Source organism: Andrographis paniculata, unplaced genomic scaffold (genome assembly GCF_009805555.1).
Source record: "Andrographis paniculata isolate CXL003 unplaced genomic scaffold, ASM980555v1 Contig32END, whole genome shotgun sequence".
NCBI lineage: Eukaryota > Viridiplantae > Streptophyta > Magnoliopsida > Lamiales > Acanthaceae > Andrographis > Andrographis paniculata.
Genome location: NW_026137565.1, coordinates 5,513,632 through 5,527,062, shown reverse-complemented (window position 1 = coordinate 5,527,062; position 13,431 = coordinate 5,513,632). Strand labels below are relative to the sequence as shown.

At 34.9% G+C, this 13,431-nt stretch overlaps 4 protein-coding genes across 4 annotated transcripts; 3 read left to right on the top strand and 1 right to left on the bottom strand.

The window, feature by feature from the left end:
• Positions 1 to 1,121: 1,121 nt before the first annotated feature.
• Positions 1,122 to 2,130, top strand: LOC127247337 (uncharacterized). Its single transcript, XM_051269166.1, has 2 exons — positions 1,122 to 1,506; positions 2,003 to 2,130. Exons 1-2 carry the CDS (start codon positions 1,122 to 1,124, stop codon positions 2,062 to 2,064), a joined length of 447 nt encoding a protein of 148 aa, XP_051125123.1. The 3' UTR covers positions 2,065 to 2,130.
• On the top strand, positions 1,372 to 8,107 carry LOC127247334 (uridine kinase-like protein 3). Its single transcript, XM_051269164.1, has 16 exons — positions 1,372 to 1,432; positions 2,125 to 2,210; positions 2,327 to 2,487; positions 3,282 to 3,373; positions 3,754 to 3,823; positions 4,288 to 4,406; positions 4,497 to 4,593; positions 4,917 to 4,996; positions 5,346 to 5,540; positions 5,714 to 5,797; positions 5,898 to 5,958; positions 6,752 to 6,812; positions 6,953 to 7,046; positions 7,152 to 7,224; positions 7,429 to 7,511; positions 7,611 to 8,107. The coding sequence occupies exons 3-16, from the start codon at positions 2,337 to 2,339 to the stop codon at positions 7,758 to 7,760; spliced, it is 1,410 nt and encodes a 469-aa protein (XP_051125121.1). The 5' UTR covers positions 1,372 to 1,432; positions 2,125 to 2,210; positions 2,327 to 2,336; the 3' UTR covers positions 7,761 to 8,107.
• A 636-nt stretch (positions 8,108 to 8,743) lies between these two features.
• Positions 8,744 to 9,915, bottom strand: LOC127247336 (uncharacterized). Its single transcript, XM_051269165.1, has one exon. The coding sequence runs from the start codon at positions 9,770 to 9,772 to the stop codon at positions 9,005 to 9,007; it is 768 nt and encodes a 255-aa protein (XP_051125122.1). The 5' UTR covers positions 9,773 to 9,915; the 3' UTR covers positions 8,744 to 9,004.
• Positions 9,916 to 11,686: 1,771 nt separating this feature from the next.
• LOC127247391 (uncharacterized protein At4g26485-like) lies at positions 11,687 to 13,157 on the top strand. The gene is made up of 4 exons (XM_051269219.1): positions 11,687 to 11,697; positions 11,868 to 12,511; positions 12,583 to 12,781; positions 12,869 to 13,157. The coding sequence occupies exons 1-4, from the start codon at positions 11,687 to 11,689 to the stop codon at positions 13,155 to 13,157; spliced, it is 1,143 nt and encodes a 380-aa protein (XP_051125176.1).
• Positions 13,158 to 13,431: the final 274 nt, after the last annotated feature.

Here is a 13,431-nt window from a genome sequence, read left to right as displayed (position 1 = left end):
TACTAATCAATTAAATAAAATAGTAATATATTTGTTTCAATTCAAAATAATTTTTTATTATTTTCGTCTATTATATTTTAAAATATATTCTTTTTATTTAAAAAATGCTTCTTCTATCCTATTGGAAGGGTGATATTTTTTTTCACGTAGATTTTTTAATATTAGTATTATATTGAATTGTAGTTAAAAAAAAAAAAAGAAGATAAAAGTACCCCTATTAATATGATATAATATAAAAGTAATGATATTTGTGCAATATATTGTAAGTTGAAATAATATTTATTATGTTATTTAGGACAATTATTAAATTAGAAAAAAATAACAAATGTTTTGAGACTGACGAAAATAGAAAATATTGACGGAGAGAATAATAATTATACATTAATACCAAATATATCTATAATTTGTACTTAATTTACAAAAATATATAGTTACCTAATACCCTCCTACAAATTAGACCCGAAAAGACATATAACTATGCGAACCGTATTTCTAGTAATCTTTATGTTTATATTTTAGTGATAGTAAATCAAATGATTATTGATAGATTTCAATTTTTTTAATATTTTTATAATTAATTATGTATAATTATCATCAAAATTGAGATATTATTTAATTATTAAATATATTTTTTCTTTAAATGCTTAAAGATTTTTTATTATATTTTTTAGTGGAACAAAAATTAAACAATTATTTAATAATATTTAAATATTAATATAATATGTTGAGTACATTTATTTCGTATTTTTGCTTGAAATGAAATATAAAAATCATATATTTAAATTAAAATTTTCTTTTGAGACTATTGTCAATATATATATGTAATAATTATATTTATTTATTTATTTATTTTTTTTACAAAAATTAAAACCATAAAATATTATGAAAAAAAAAAAATCAAATTAAAACAATAAACAAACGAATCCATAGTTATTTTCTATCGCACACAGACTACTCACAACTTGTAACCTAACATGTTAACATTGGCATTAAATCTGGACCCTACACGTGGAGCGTATCTAAGGCGGGACCCGCGCACCTCCACATCCAACGGCTGCGATTCGTCGAGGAGCTGGCCCATGAAAAGCCAGCGGCTGGAGGCCCCACGGCGCCCGCTGTCGATGGGGATGACGGTGAAATTTCTGACGGGGCTTGTCGGGTTGCTCAATCATCGACGGAGGATAGAGATTACAGAGAGAGAGAAGACAATGGCGCGTGTGTACCCGAGACTCGATTTGCGTTGCGCTCCCGCTGTAAATTTTCTGAATTTCATGCCTGATTTATGGCTAAACTTGTTCAGCTATAAATACGTCCCCGCAAACCAAACCTATGTTCCCTACCTCTCCTGTAACCGAAACCCGAGCCGAGAATCGCCGCCAATACAGTATGTGCTGCTAGATTGTGCTCGTGGGGTTCACTCGGAGCTGCATTGGTTAGTTAGTTTTGATGAAGTGTTTTTGTTTCCGACGACGTTTTGCTTTCTGTTTTCTCGAACTACGATGTTTGGTAAGTTTTGATTCTTAAGAGGAAGCGCAGTAGCCGCATTATTGGGAAGGGTATGTTCGTTCGGATTAGATGCTAAAGATGAACATTTTTTTTTTTTTTTTTTTTGAGGAAAGATTCGTGAAATTTTTATCCTACTTTGGGCTTTTAGATAGAATTTCTGAGTGCTAGTTTTGTTTGATTCTCAACGCTTTTGGAGAGGATTATTTAGGTTGAGCATTTAACTGAATCAAATAGAAGTTTCAGTGTATCTTGGAAGTCACTGAAAACTTGATCTATTTAGTATGTTCTTGATATGCTTTCATCTTGGAGTTCGGTGATAAAGTGAACTAGGATGGCTTGATTTGGATCTACTTAGTGGTTGCAGAGTTGCTTTCTTGTTTATGTTGGAACTGGAATAATTTGATCTGTTGCTTCTGGTTCAATTTGCTGGTATGGTAACTAGAGATGGGATCTTATTTGATTGGGTACCTAAAAGATAAGGGGGTGTTGATGATAGGTAGCTTTGTGATTCAACATTGGGTTCCGGACGACGACGATACTTTTACTCTTTGGAGTTGATGTCTCTATTTGCTTGGCTGCAAGATGTATTATCACCGATCGTCTCACTTTTCTTTCCAGAAATGATGCTGTGAAACTTATTTATCCGGGGAAGAATAAAAGGTCCGCATTTGGGAAATATTCAAAACATTTCCAGAATTGTTAAGGTTCTATTACTGCTGTTTCCCTCACTTATCTTTTTTCCGAATACATATACATATATTGAGAAGCTTGTTTGTGGTATTGTTCCTTTTAACTTAACATTTTATGGTTTTTTTGGCAGTAAACACAGAATGGGTTCAACTGGTGTCGATGATTTGATGCAGGAGGCCCCCAGGGTTCATTTTTCTGGATTTCATTTGCAAAATACAGATTTTAGTGCTGCAGTAGTTGATCAGCAGATGGCTTCTGCAGCTGAAAACATCAAGCAGCCCTTTGTTATAGGTGAAGCCAGTATCTAGTCATTTTATTTCCACGAAAAATTATAAATTGCGTGATATGATTTTTTTTGATCTGCTGAATGTTAAGCAGCTATGGGTAAATTATGTACTGGTGCTAGTAGACAGCTGCATGGTATTAGAACGCAAGAAAAGTGTCTCCAATTTCTAATCTTAAAAGATGTGTGACTGTAAGGTCCCGCATTGCTGAAAAGTGATCGCCTTTAGAACTAAATGGCTCATGCGCAAGACAAGTCGAGATGTAAATCAATCCTTGTTATTCAAATTGTAAAGAAATGGCTTGAATTTATTCTTTTTCGTCATGATGTAATTCAAATTTCAGATTTTGCTCATGAATCCATTGCTATAAAAGGCAATTTGGATCATTCAATTTGGAGGGAGAAATATCATCCAGCATTAGCATTAGGCCTAAAGTCCGTAATCCTGTAATCCTTTGAAGATGACCATTTTCGGTAAATGTGATCTATGATGATGAAATCTGACTGCACTGTATTCGAATAAACTTCTGCATTAGTACTGTTATTTTTCAAAAGATGTTGAGGCTTGATGTTGTAAACATTTGGAAGCCATGAAAAAAAATCATTCAATATAGTGTTCAGTGAATCAGTGGTCACACACTATATTTTTAGGTATTCTGGAAGCCATGTGAAATCATTCAAATTGGTGTTCAGTACTCACCTGCCTTTTTTTTTTTTTTTCTTTAATGATATTAATTTCTTTTGAAAATTCTATTGCAATTCTTAGTGTTGATCGTTATTAACACTCTGCTCTGTTTACCAGGAGTTGCTGGTGGTGCAGCATCTGGGAAGACTCCAGTCTGTGATATGATTATAGAGCAGCTTCATGATCAGCGTGTTGTTCTTGTAAACCAGGTATTTACTCACTCTACCAAAACCTTTTGGAAAAACACAAAATGCACATATCGGATATTGAACTTTGGCAATCTTTTGATGGCCTTTGGTGTATATATCTTGACTAGAAGAAGTGCTCCATTGGTGCTTTAGTTTATACACCATATATGATTTTTTAAAGGGTGAAATTGGCAGTCTTCCTGTGTTTTTCGACTCAAAAGAAGCTGAAGTAAATGGCTGAGCTTTTGCTTGTACCCATTTCATCTATTCATCGTCTTCAAACAAAAGTGAATTATTTAAAGACACATAGGGGTTTTTTACTGATTATGTTTGCACTTGGAGCTTTGTATATCTTAAGCACCTCTTTCTATCTTATATCTTATGGAAAAACATTGTGGCAGGATTCTTTTTATTACAATTTGACAGCAGAAGAACTTAAAAAAGTTCATGAGTACAACTTTGACCATCCTGGTGCGTATTATCTCAAATGTTTGGAATGATATTTTCTCACCACATTTTTCAGATTTGATTGAGTCTCTTACAGATGATCCTTTGGAAATTTGGATTTTTTTCTCACACTGTTTATGGTTATATTAAGGATCTTGATTGCTTCTTAAAGTTTATTTCATGCTTACCTTTACTGAAATAGAATTTCATAGTTCTTGCATGTTTCATCATTCCCAATGTCTTTTTCAATGCATGAATGGTTGTTTTCCGGTTCAGAGTTTGTGCCTCTTTGAAATCATGAATTACTCTCTCCTCTGCCATAATTTTCATTTTCCATAATAAAAAAATATGGGCTTTAGACTTTCCTCTTTGAATTTCAACTTCGCTTGAATGCCATATTGTGCACAGACATAATTCTTGTTTTTTTTAGGGTAGCTTTTTCATTTCTTTTCTTTCTTTTTTTTTCTTTTAATTTTCCTTTGATTCAGATGCCTTCAATACGGAGCTACTACTAAGCACCATGGAAAGACTGAAACATGGTCAGGCAGTAGATATTCCAAGATATGATTTCAGAACTTACAAGAATGACATCTTGCCTTCTCGAAGGGTACATACATATATATTTCTTCAATTTTATGTTAAGACCCTTGTTGTTTCTTTCATTTAATAAACATCTTTATTCTTTAATATATGGCAGGTAAATCCATCAGATGTCATCATTTTAGAAGGCATACTCATTTTTCATGATCCTAAAGTTCGAGATTTGATGAATATGAAGATATTTGTTGATACAGGTTATTTTCATTCATCTACTCTATTCATATCATTCTATATTGTCATTATCAATTTGTTTAGCCTATACTGGTTAAGTTGAGCAATTCTTAATCTAAAATTATCTACTCATTTCCCCTTTTAGCTTCCTTGCATATCAATGATCATTCATCTAATTCAAAAGCAGTGTGCACTTTTTGAGTCAATGTCTGTGCTTTATTATCCTAGTTCTCTTGCCTCCACTAACAATGTTTCTCAGCCCTATCATGGATAAATTCCATCTCTGTTTGATTACCCTATACGCATGTTTTGCTATGAGCTGCATTATGTTTTTCTTACAATGCAGATTCTGATGTACGGCTAGCCAGGAGGATAAGGCGTGATACTGTAGAAAAAAGTAGAGATATTGGGATGGTACTTGATCAGGTAGTTAATTATTGACTATTTTTTGACGATATATACCTAGTAATGTTTGCTTCAAATATATCCTTAATTTATGAAGCTGTGTAAGTATTTGGAGCATTTTGCATAATGAGAAACCTTTACGTGATGGTCAACCTCAATTTTAACTATACTAGGCCCAACATATGCTAATCTGTCATTATTTTTTAAGTTTTTGTGTTTTATGTGATAGCTAACCTTCCATTTCTTATAATACTGGGCCAAAGACATGCATCTCTTTAGAAAAGAATTCTACGTTTTAATGTTAATGCTTAGCTGCAAAATTGAAATGCAATGGTTTGTTTTCTAATCATATGGTTTTATCTGCCTGCAGTACTCAAAATTTGTAAAGCCTGCATTTGATGATTTTATTCTCCCGACAAAGAAGTATGCTGATATTATCATTCCTCGTGGAGGTGACAATCATGTCGCTATCGACTTAATTGTTCAGCATATCCGGACGAAACTTGGTCAGCACGATCTTTGTAAAATATACCCTAATTTATATGTCATTCAATCGACTTTCCAGGTATAATTTCAATCTTACTTATTTAATCACTTGGAGATGCTATATCCATTATAATATTTTTCTATGCACTTCTGTTCTCACAGAGATTTCATTGAAACTCTGGAGATCATTCTTGCAAATAGCAATCTATTATTCCCATTTATTAATATGTGGCCTTTTTTTAATTTATCAAGATACGTGGAATGCATACGCTTATACGTGACTCTGAAACAACAAAACATGACTTTGTCTTCTATTCTGACCGGCTAATCCGATTGGTAGGTTTGTGTTACTCAAGAGGATTTTGAAGTGCCATTGTATTTGAATTGTCATCATGGTTATATTTGTTTATATGGTGAATTGTGTGATTTATTTTAGGTTGTTGAACATGGGCTTGGACATCTCCCATTTACAGAAAAGCAAGTGATTACTCCTACCGGTAAGCTGCTATCCCTTGTTGGTATCTGTTCTCTGCTTCTGGCTTCTTCTGAAATATTTATATTATATTTTGTAGTCTTTGAGAATGTCGATTTTATGCCATTTGTTGCTTAATTAACGGATTAGCACCTTTGATCACAATCCTAAAATTAAATGCTGGATTATCTATTGTCTGTAGCAGAATCTTCTTGGCACCACTGCTTGGAAGTGTTTTTAACCATATTAGAAACAAGAAACATGACCAAATGATCACCTAGAGTGGTGATTGACACAGGTGGCCCCTAACAACCTTGCGGTTTATTCCCTTGACTAAATCCATTAATCGTTGGTTTCATACAGCATCAGTATTGTCATTAGATCGAGTACATATTGGAAACATAGAACAAGTAACAAAAGAAAAAAATTTAACATAAATCTCTACAATGGATGATAGGCGTAACCTGGGCTGTTGAATCCTTTTGCTTTACATCTGATAAAGTTATATATTCTGCCTAGTTTCTGTTTTTTTTCGCAGCATTTTCTGTGAGTCTGCTATGAGTCACTAGCATTGTTAAGTAGAAATCTCGTCCTCCTTTTCAGCTTTAAAAAATGGCATCTCTGATTATGCAAATTCATCTCAATTGAATGGATAATTAAAAATGTTGCAATAAGAAAATGGCTTGTCAATATTTTGCAATCTCTGTCTCTCTGTGTATATACATATCATCGTCTCACCACACTGTGTCGGTGTGTCAATCTCAGAACTCAAGAGAAACTTGCACTGGGTTCATATGAAATCTTGTCTATTTGTGCAGGCTCTGTATACACTGGAGTTGACTTCTGTAAGAGATTATGTGGTGTTTCTGTCATCAGAAGGTGTGGTGCTCATCTATTTCTTCAATCCTGTCACCCGGGTCATTTTTTTTTTGTTGAACTTATACTTGCTGCAATAGCTGGAGGGATCAGCAGATCCTTCATTTTGGTGGTTCTGTGCCTTAGCTTTTAAAATCCTACAGTGGTGAGAGCATGGAGAATGCCCTGCGCGCATGTTGCAAAGGAATAAAAATTGGCAAGATTCTCATTCACAGGGAAGGCGACAATGGTCAGCAGGTAAGCATAAAATCCTCTTGTTCTTGTTGATTTCAATCATGTGTTTTTGATCCTTTGGAATGCTTGCTGCTACGTTATTTTGAAAGCACTCTTCTGCTTATGCAGCTGATTTATGAAAAACTTCCAAATGACATCTCGGATAGACATGTCTTGTTATTGGATCCAATTCTTGGCACAGGTTAGCCTCATTGAATTCTCCCAAGTAGTTCGTCTTGTCCTAAGTAATTATTTGGTTATCCTGCTGGCGGTTTGTCGGTCTGTGTCTGCGTCTTTAGAACCAACTATGTGGTAAAATGTGCCTACAAATTTGAATTATACAACTTATTCTCGTGACATAACAACTGTGCCCCTTAGATCATTTTATTTTTCAATCTGTTTGCAGGAAATTCAGCTGTTCAGGCCATCTCTCTACTTATCAAGAAGGGTGTTCCAGAGTCGAACATCATATTCCTCACTCTAATTTCTGTACCTACAACTTCAGAAACCCTCTCTCCCTGCCTCCGTTCCCTCTCTCCCTCCCTCTCTCTCTCTCTCTCTTAATTTGAGTTTCTTTTCTTCATTCAGGCACCTCAAGGAGTACATGTGGTCTGCAAACATTTCCCTCGAGTAAAGATCGTGACATCTGAGATAGAGTTTGGTTTGAATGAAGATTTTCGGGTTGTCCCCGGTATGGGTGAGTTTGGTGACCGATACTTTGGCACTGATGATGATTGAACACCAAAATGTGACTCCCCATCAACATTTATCTGATAATTGAAGCTCCAGCAAAATTATTCGCTACTCACAAACAAAAGGGAAGGTTCGCGACGATACGCTCAATGCTTTCCTAGTACACTATATCTCGATGAAATTATTCACATTACAGACTATATATCCAAGCATAAAATTGTGGGGTATATTTTTAGTATTATTATTACTATTTTTTTCCTTTTTTGTGGCGGCAGAAATTCAGTAATGCTAGTCTTCTGGCATGTATACCTGTTGAGGTTTCTTGTATTATTTACATTGACCCCGTTTTTGAAATGTGGCTTAAACCAAGAGATATATATAATTTCAAGTAAGGCAAATGTACCTAAAGACCAATACTTTTGATTACGCTTTTTTTTGGATGACTTATTGTATCCTAACACTACTTAGCTTATTTTCAACATATCTCTATCGTTTCTTGTTCTGAGAATTGTCTACATATATATGCGAGTAGTATAAAAGCTTATGCCGGAGTTGTAAAACTTGGCGTGCCATGGATAATTGATTTCACTTCTGTGATACCATTGATGAAATTCTACTATTTATTCTTAGTCTCTGTGTTTGTCTTAGAGACTTCTGGTCAAATTACACAGCAGAGTTTGTTTCATTCCATTGCTATATTCACCATTTGAGACTCACCAGTACACATAATCTGTTCCCTACATTGTTAAGTTTCAGGAATTTAGATAGTCCCTGTTTAATTTCAACCTATATTTTAAATAAAAATTTGTTGTGATCCTTTTTAAGTAAGTGCATGTCCTATGGATGATATTCTGCAAAGTGGGATAGCCTTTTTTCCTTGTCTGCTTGAAACACAGTAAACTATAGGCATCCCCACTTCTTCTTTAGTGATTGAATATATTAATAATTCAGCCTCATAAGATCAACCACAATTCTGTGGTGCTGTTATAAAAATGATTTTGCAATATAATACGCGAGAACATGATCTGGAAAGCAGGTATTGAATCTCTTTGATCCTTCAGTGCATCTTCTTCATAGTTTGAACCCTCATCAGTGAAATTTTTTTTAGTGTATCCCCTTGTTCAATTAATACACAGATGCTACATATATATATATATATTGATTCATACCTATGTACATGATAATTGCTCTGAAATTGTAAACAATATGTGTAATAACAATTAGGCCAAAAATAAAAGGGGTAAAGAATATTTATATTTATATATATGTGTGTGTGTATCCTGCTTCTTCTATTTCGTAGTTTTGCAGGTGTGTGCTATCAGGACACCATTTGGAGGGCTTGTCATCTCCATTTGACAGTCTCCAAGAAGCCTGTAAGAATAGTGAAGTGATCCCAGGCTAACCCTAACTTTGAAAGTCCCCTTCATCCTGTACTCAACTCTATTCCTCTGCCCCTGCTTCTGAAGCTCCATGGCCAGATTTGGAGGTGCATAGACCAAGGTGGGTAGCAAATGGACTGGCACCAGCCTGACTTCACCAGGGCCCTGACTGAAGGGCTGAATGGCCTGTGCAGCAATAAGCCTCTCTGCAAAGAAGAGCTCAAAATACAAGCTTTGAAACCTGACCCTGAGTTTCCTGTTGGGGTTGGAGAAGTTTGCCAGGAAAGTCATGTCATTGCCGATGTACTGCGGGGAGTTGAAGTAGATGGCAGTGAGGCTTGCTCCGGGGGTGTCGAAAACAGGGGTCTTGGGCTGGACAGCAAGGAAGACAATCAAGATTGCAACTCCAAAGAAGATGATGAGGAGAGTGAAGATCATGCAGAGGATTGCAGCAAACCATACTATGGGCTTTGTTTTCTGAGGTTGTGTGAGAATTGGCTTGTCCCTGATCATGTAGAGAGGGGTTTTTGGTGTGAGCTTGTCCAGGTGGTTCCTGGATTGCTTGGACAGCACCATTGCCCTGAAAGGAGACATTCTGGTTTGCTTGTTGAGGGGTGAGGGAAGTATACATGATGATGATGATGATTGTGGTGGTGGTGGTGGTAATGGTGTCTGCATATTGTGATTGAATTGAAGCAAACCCTATGGTGGAAGGCAGGCAGGCAAATGTGGGAGCTTTTGGTTGCCTCTATAAATAAGAGGAGTGAGAGAGTGAAAGTAGAGGGAGAAAGAGGAGAAGCTGCTTTTGATGGCAATGGGGGCCAATATAATTAGGGAATGAGCTCACTCATTCATTGTCTTGTTTTATAAAAGAGGATTGAGAGAGAGATGTGTGGATGGATTTGAATTCTGGTTTGGCTTTCCACTTTTCTTGAAATTGTGAGATTTTTGACCTGTCAGATGGGAGGGGCTGTTTTGTAGGAAATCAACGGCTGGATGATGGTGATGATGATGATGATGATGATTGGAGTAATTCAATTTGCATTTTACATTAATGGAATATTATTAAGGAAAACGAGGCTGATTTCTTTTGTGACATACTTACCCACTAAGAAAGTTAAAAGGCAGAGAGAGAAACAAAGACGGAGAGAGAGAGAGAGAGATGAGTGTGTTTGTGTCAGTCACATCTGCTGCAAAGTAAATCTTCTGTGCCTACAAAATTTTGCTGTTGCTGTTGTTCTTGGGAGCTCCCGGGACCTCAAAAACCGGGGTATTACTGAATAAGTGAATATGCATTTGTGTTCTTGAAAGTTTTGGTGGTGGTTAGTATTGATATTACTTACGTAGCCTATAAAGAAAATATAAATTATTACTCAGTCCACAAAATCATACTTCTTTTTTTTTTGAACAAGTCCACGTTCATGGCTATTCAAGTATATTCAGCTGCCGTGTTTGAGAGTGTAATTTATAATTGGCTTTAATAATTATATGGAAAGTAAACTTTGAGAATAATTAATTAATTATATGCATGCATTACAATTTACATGCACGTCTATATCATTCTTCATTTCAATCTCTTAGGCATCAAGAATTCAATTATGAGTGGGATATTATATTATTTATTGGGTTGGTTGTATATTAATATATACTATTACCATCATATAAAAAATAACCCCAAATAGATTAATACTATATTGTAATGGGAGACCATTCTAAATATTAAAATAATACTCCCTCCGTCCATACAGTGTTTAAGAAATAATAGTATTTTAATTATAGTGAGCAGTTAAATGTAATGACATTTTTGCCTTTACTTTTTTAAGTAATGATCTGATGTAAAATAAAGGTATTTGTGGAAAAAAAAGTAAGGTATTTAATCAAATGTAAATTTTGTAATTGGACGTCCCAAAATAGAAACATATAACTTTGTAAGCTGACGGAGGGAGTATATTCTAAATAAATTGGTTATTTTTTAAAAACATATGAAATATATATAAGTATAATATTAAGTGCATTCAAGAAATACATTAAGGGTTTGTTTGTTTGTAAGATTTCACATAAATTTTACTATTTATTATTATTTTTTCAAAAAATTAAATCAAACATTTATTTTCTATACTAAAAATTAATTTTAAACTCAAAATATTATATTAACACATATTTGTATCATATTATATAATTATTTCAATTCAAATCTCAAATTCAAACTCTCAAACAAAAATAGTCTTGAAACACACTTGGGTTGTTTTTATTGCACTCTATTTCAATTTTTATTTTTTTTATTACTAAGCAATTTTAACAACTTTTAATAAAAATATATGAATTTTCTTTTTATAAATATTATATATAACAAAATTACAATTAATTTTGAAAAAAAAAAAAAAACAAAAAACAAAAAAATCTATTAGCTTAATTCTTTTAATGAAATTATTGCATGAAAGTAGCAAGATATATACACGTAACGAAATAAATAAACTACAGTTACTCAAAATTCAAGACCAAAACTCATCATGTCATAACTGTCTTTCGAAACGAATCAGATGCCTCTGTGCCCTCGAAAACTCAAAGGTTTAAAATCTGCTGTAATTTACGATGGAGGAAAGGTAATCTGGAGGAGGTGAAAGGCCAATTTGGCCAGACTGACAAAATATTAATTACCTCTAAATTATTCCAATCCTGAAATTGCTTGATTTATTGAAGGGTCTCTCAACCATCATCAACACATTTTCGTCGAACTTCTGCAAATGATTTTGCATACCACTGATGTACGCAGAGCCATCAATGGCTTCCTGAAGAAAATAACTAATATCTGCCGAGCTTTCTGCAATGGCCTGCGGAAGAGAATCAGAGCTTTCTCTAATGGCTTCCGTCCAAGAAAAGCAGCCTCTACTCAACCGGATCCTGACATGGGAAACTCATTCGAAAGCTTCAGAAACACTAATAAAAATGATAATCTGATATTGGTCGAAATCGACGCCGTCCCCGCGGCGGAGAATGTCACCGCCGGCGATGCACAGAAGAACAACGACGGCAGTCGGGAACAACTGCAATGTCACGGCGGCGATGTTGACCCTCCTTCCCAACTATCGCCAGAGGTCGATTTGCAGATAGATAATAGCGGCGGCGGCGGTGGGGAACATGTTAATGTGGCTACGCAACTACAGCTTGATCAGTCGAAAATTGACGATTATACAACTGACATTGAAGATCACCATGAGAAGAGGCTAAAGCCAACTGAGAATCAGACAATAATCGAGATTCCAAAAAATGTGGACCACGGCATCAGGTGGATCAAACATTACAGCAACCGCCATCGGATACTTCTGGTCGGAGAGGGTGATTTTTCGTTTTCATCTTGTCTTGCGAGGGCTTTTACTACGGCTCCCAATATGGTCGCAACTTCACTTGATTCTCGATGTATGTATTATCGTTATTTCTACATATATATATATATGTATGTATAATTGTAATGAAATGTCTGTTTGCAGTCTTTTTGCAGTGCAACTATGGCAATGCTCCCTCGAACATTAAAGATCTGGAAAGCCGAGGATGTCGAGTGATCCATGAAATCGACGTCGGTGAAATGTCGAATCATTGGGAGCTCAAGCATTACAAATTCGATCGAATAGTTTACAACTTCCCTTACGCAGGATTTTTTAAATACGAGCCACGATACCAGCAGCTTGGGTCAGGGCTGCATGGCTACCTTGCAATATTTGTCTGTATTGAATGATAGATACACATATTAATTAATGAAGTTGGAATCATGTGCAGACGCCATAGGGATCTGATGAGAAGCTTTTTCGAGAATGCAGTGAAGATGGTAAGTGAAGATGGTGAGATTCACGTGACTCATAAGACCAATGGATTCCACTCCGAGTGGAATATCGATTCTTTAGCTTTATGTTGTGGGTTGAGGGTGATTGAAGCTGTGGAGTTCGATTTGGATGATTATCCTGGATATCATACAAAACGTGGATTTGGGGGAGACGAAGATTTCCATTGCTATCCTAGTACAACTTATAAATTTGTATTCATGAAACGAGGGTTTCTTAATGATTAATAGGTGGGAAAGATGGTTTTAGGCTTTGTTTACACAATTATTTTTCATTTATTTGATAATATTCATCTTTTAAAAGATACTACAGACAATATTTTATTTAACATTTTATAAAATATTAAATCAAATATTAATTTTTTATTTCTTTCAAATATTTAAAATTCCAAAAACCTTGAAAAATCAACGTCTAAATGGAGTCTTAATACTTGGAATTGAATTTAAGGGTACGTAGCCAAATACACCAAAATATATAAATATATATATTAGTAATAAAACT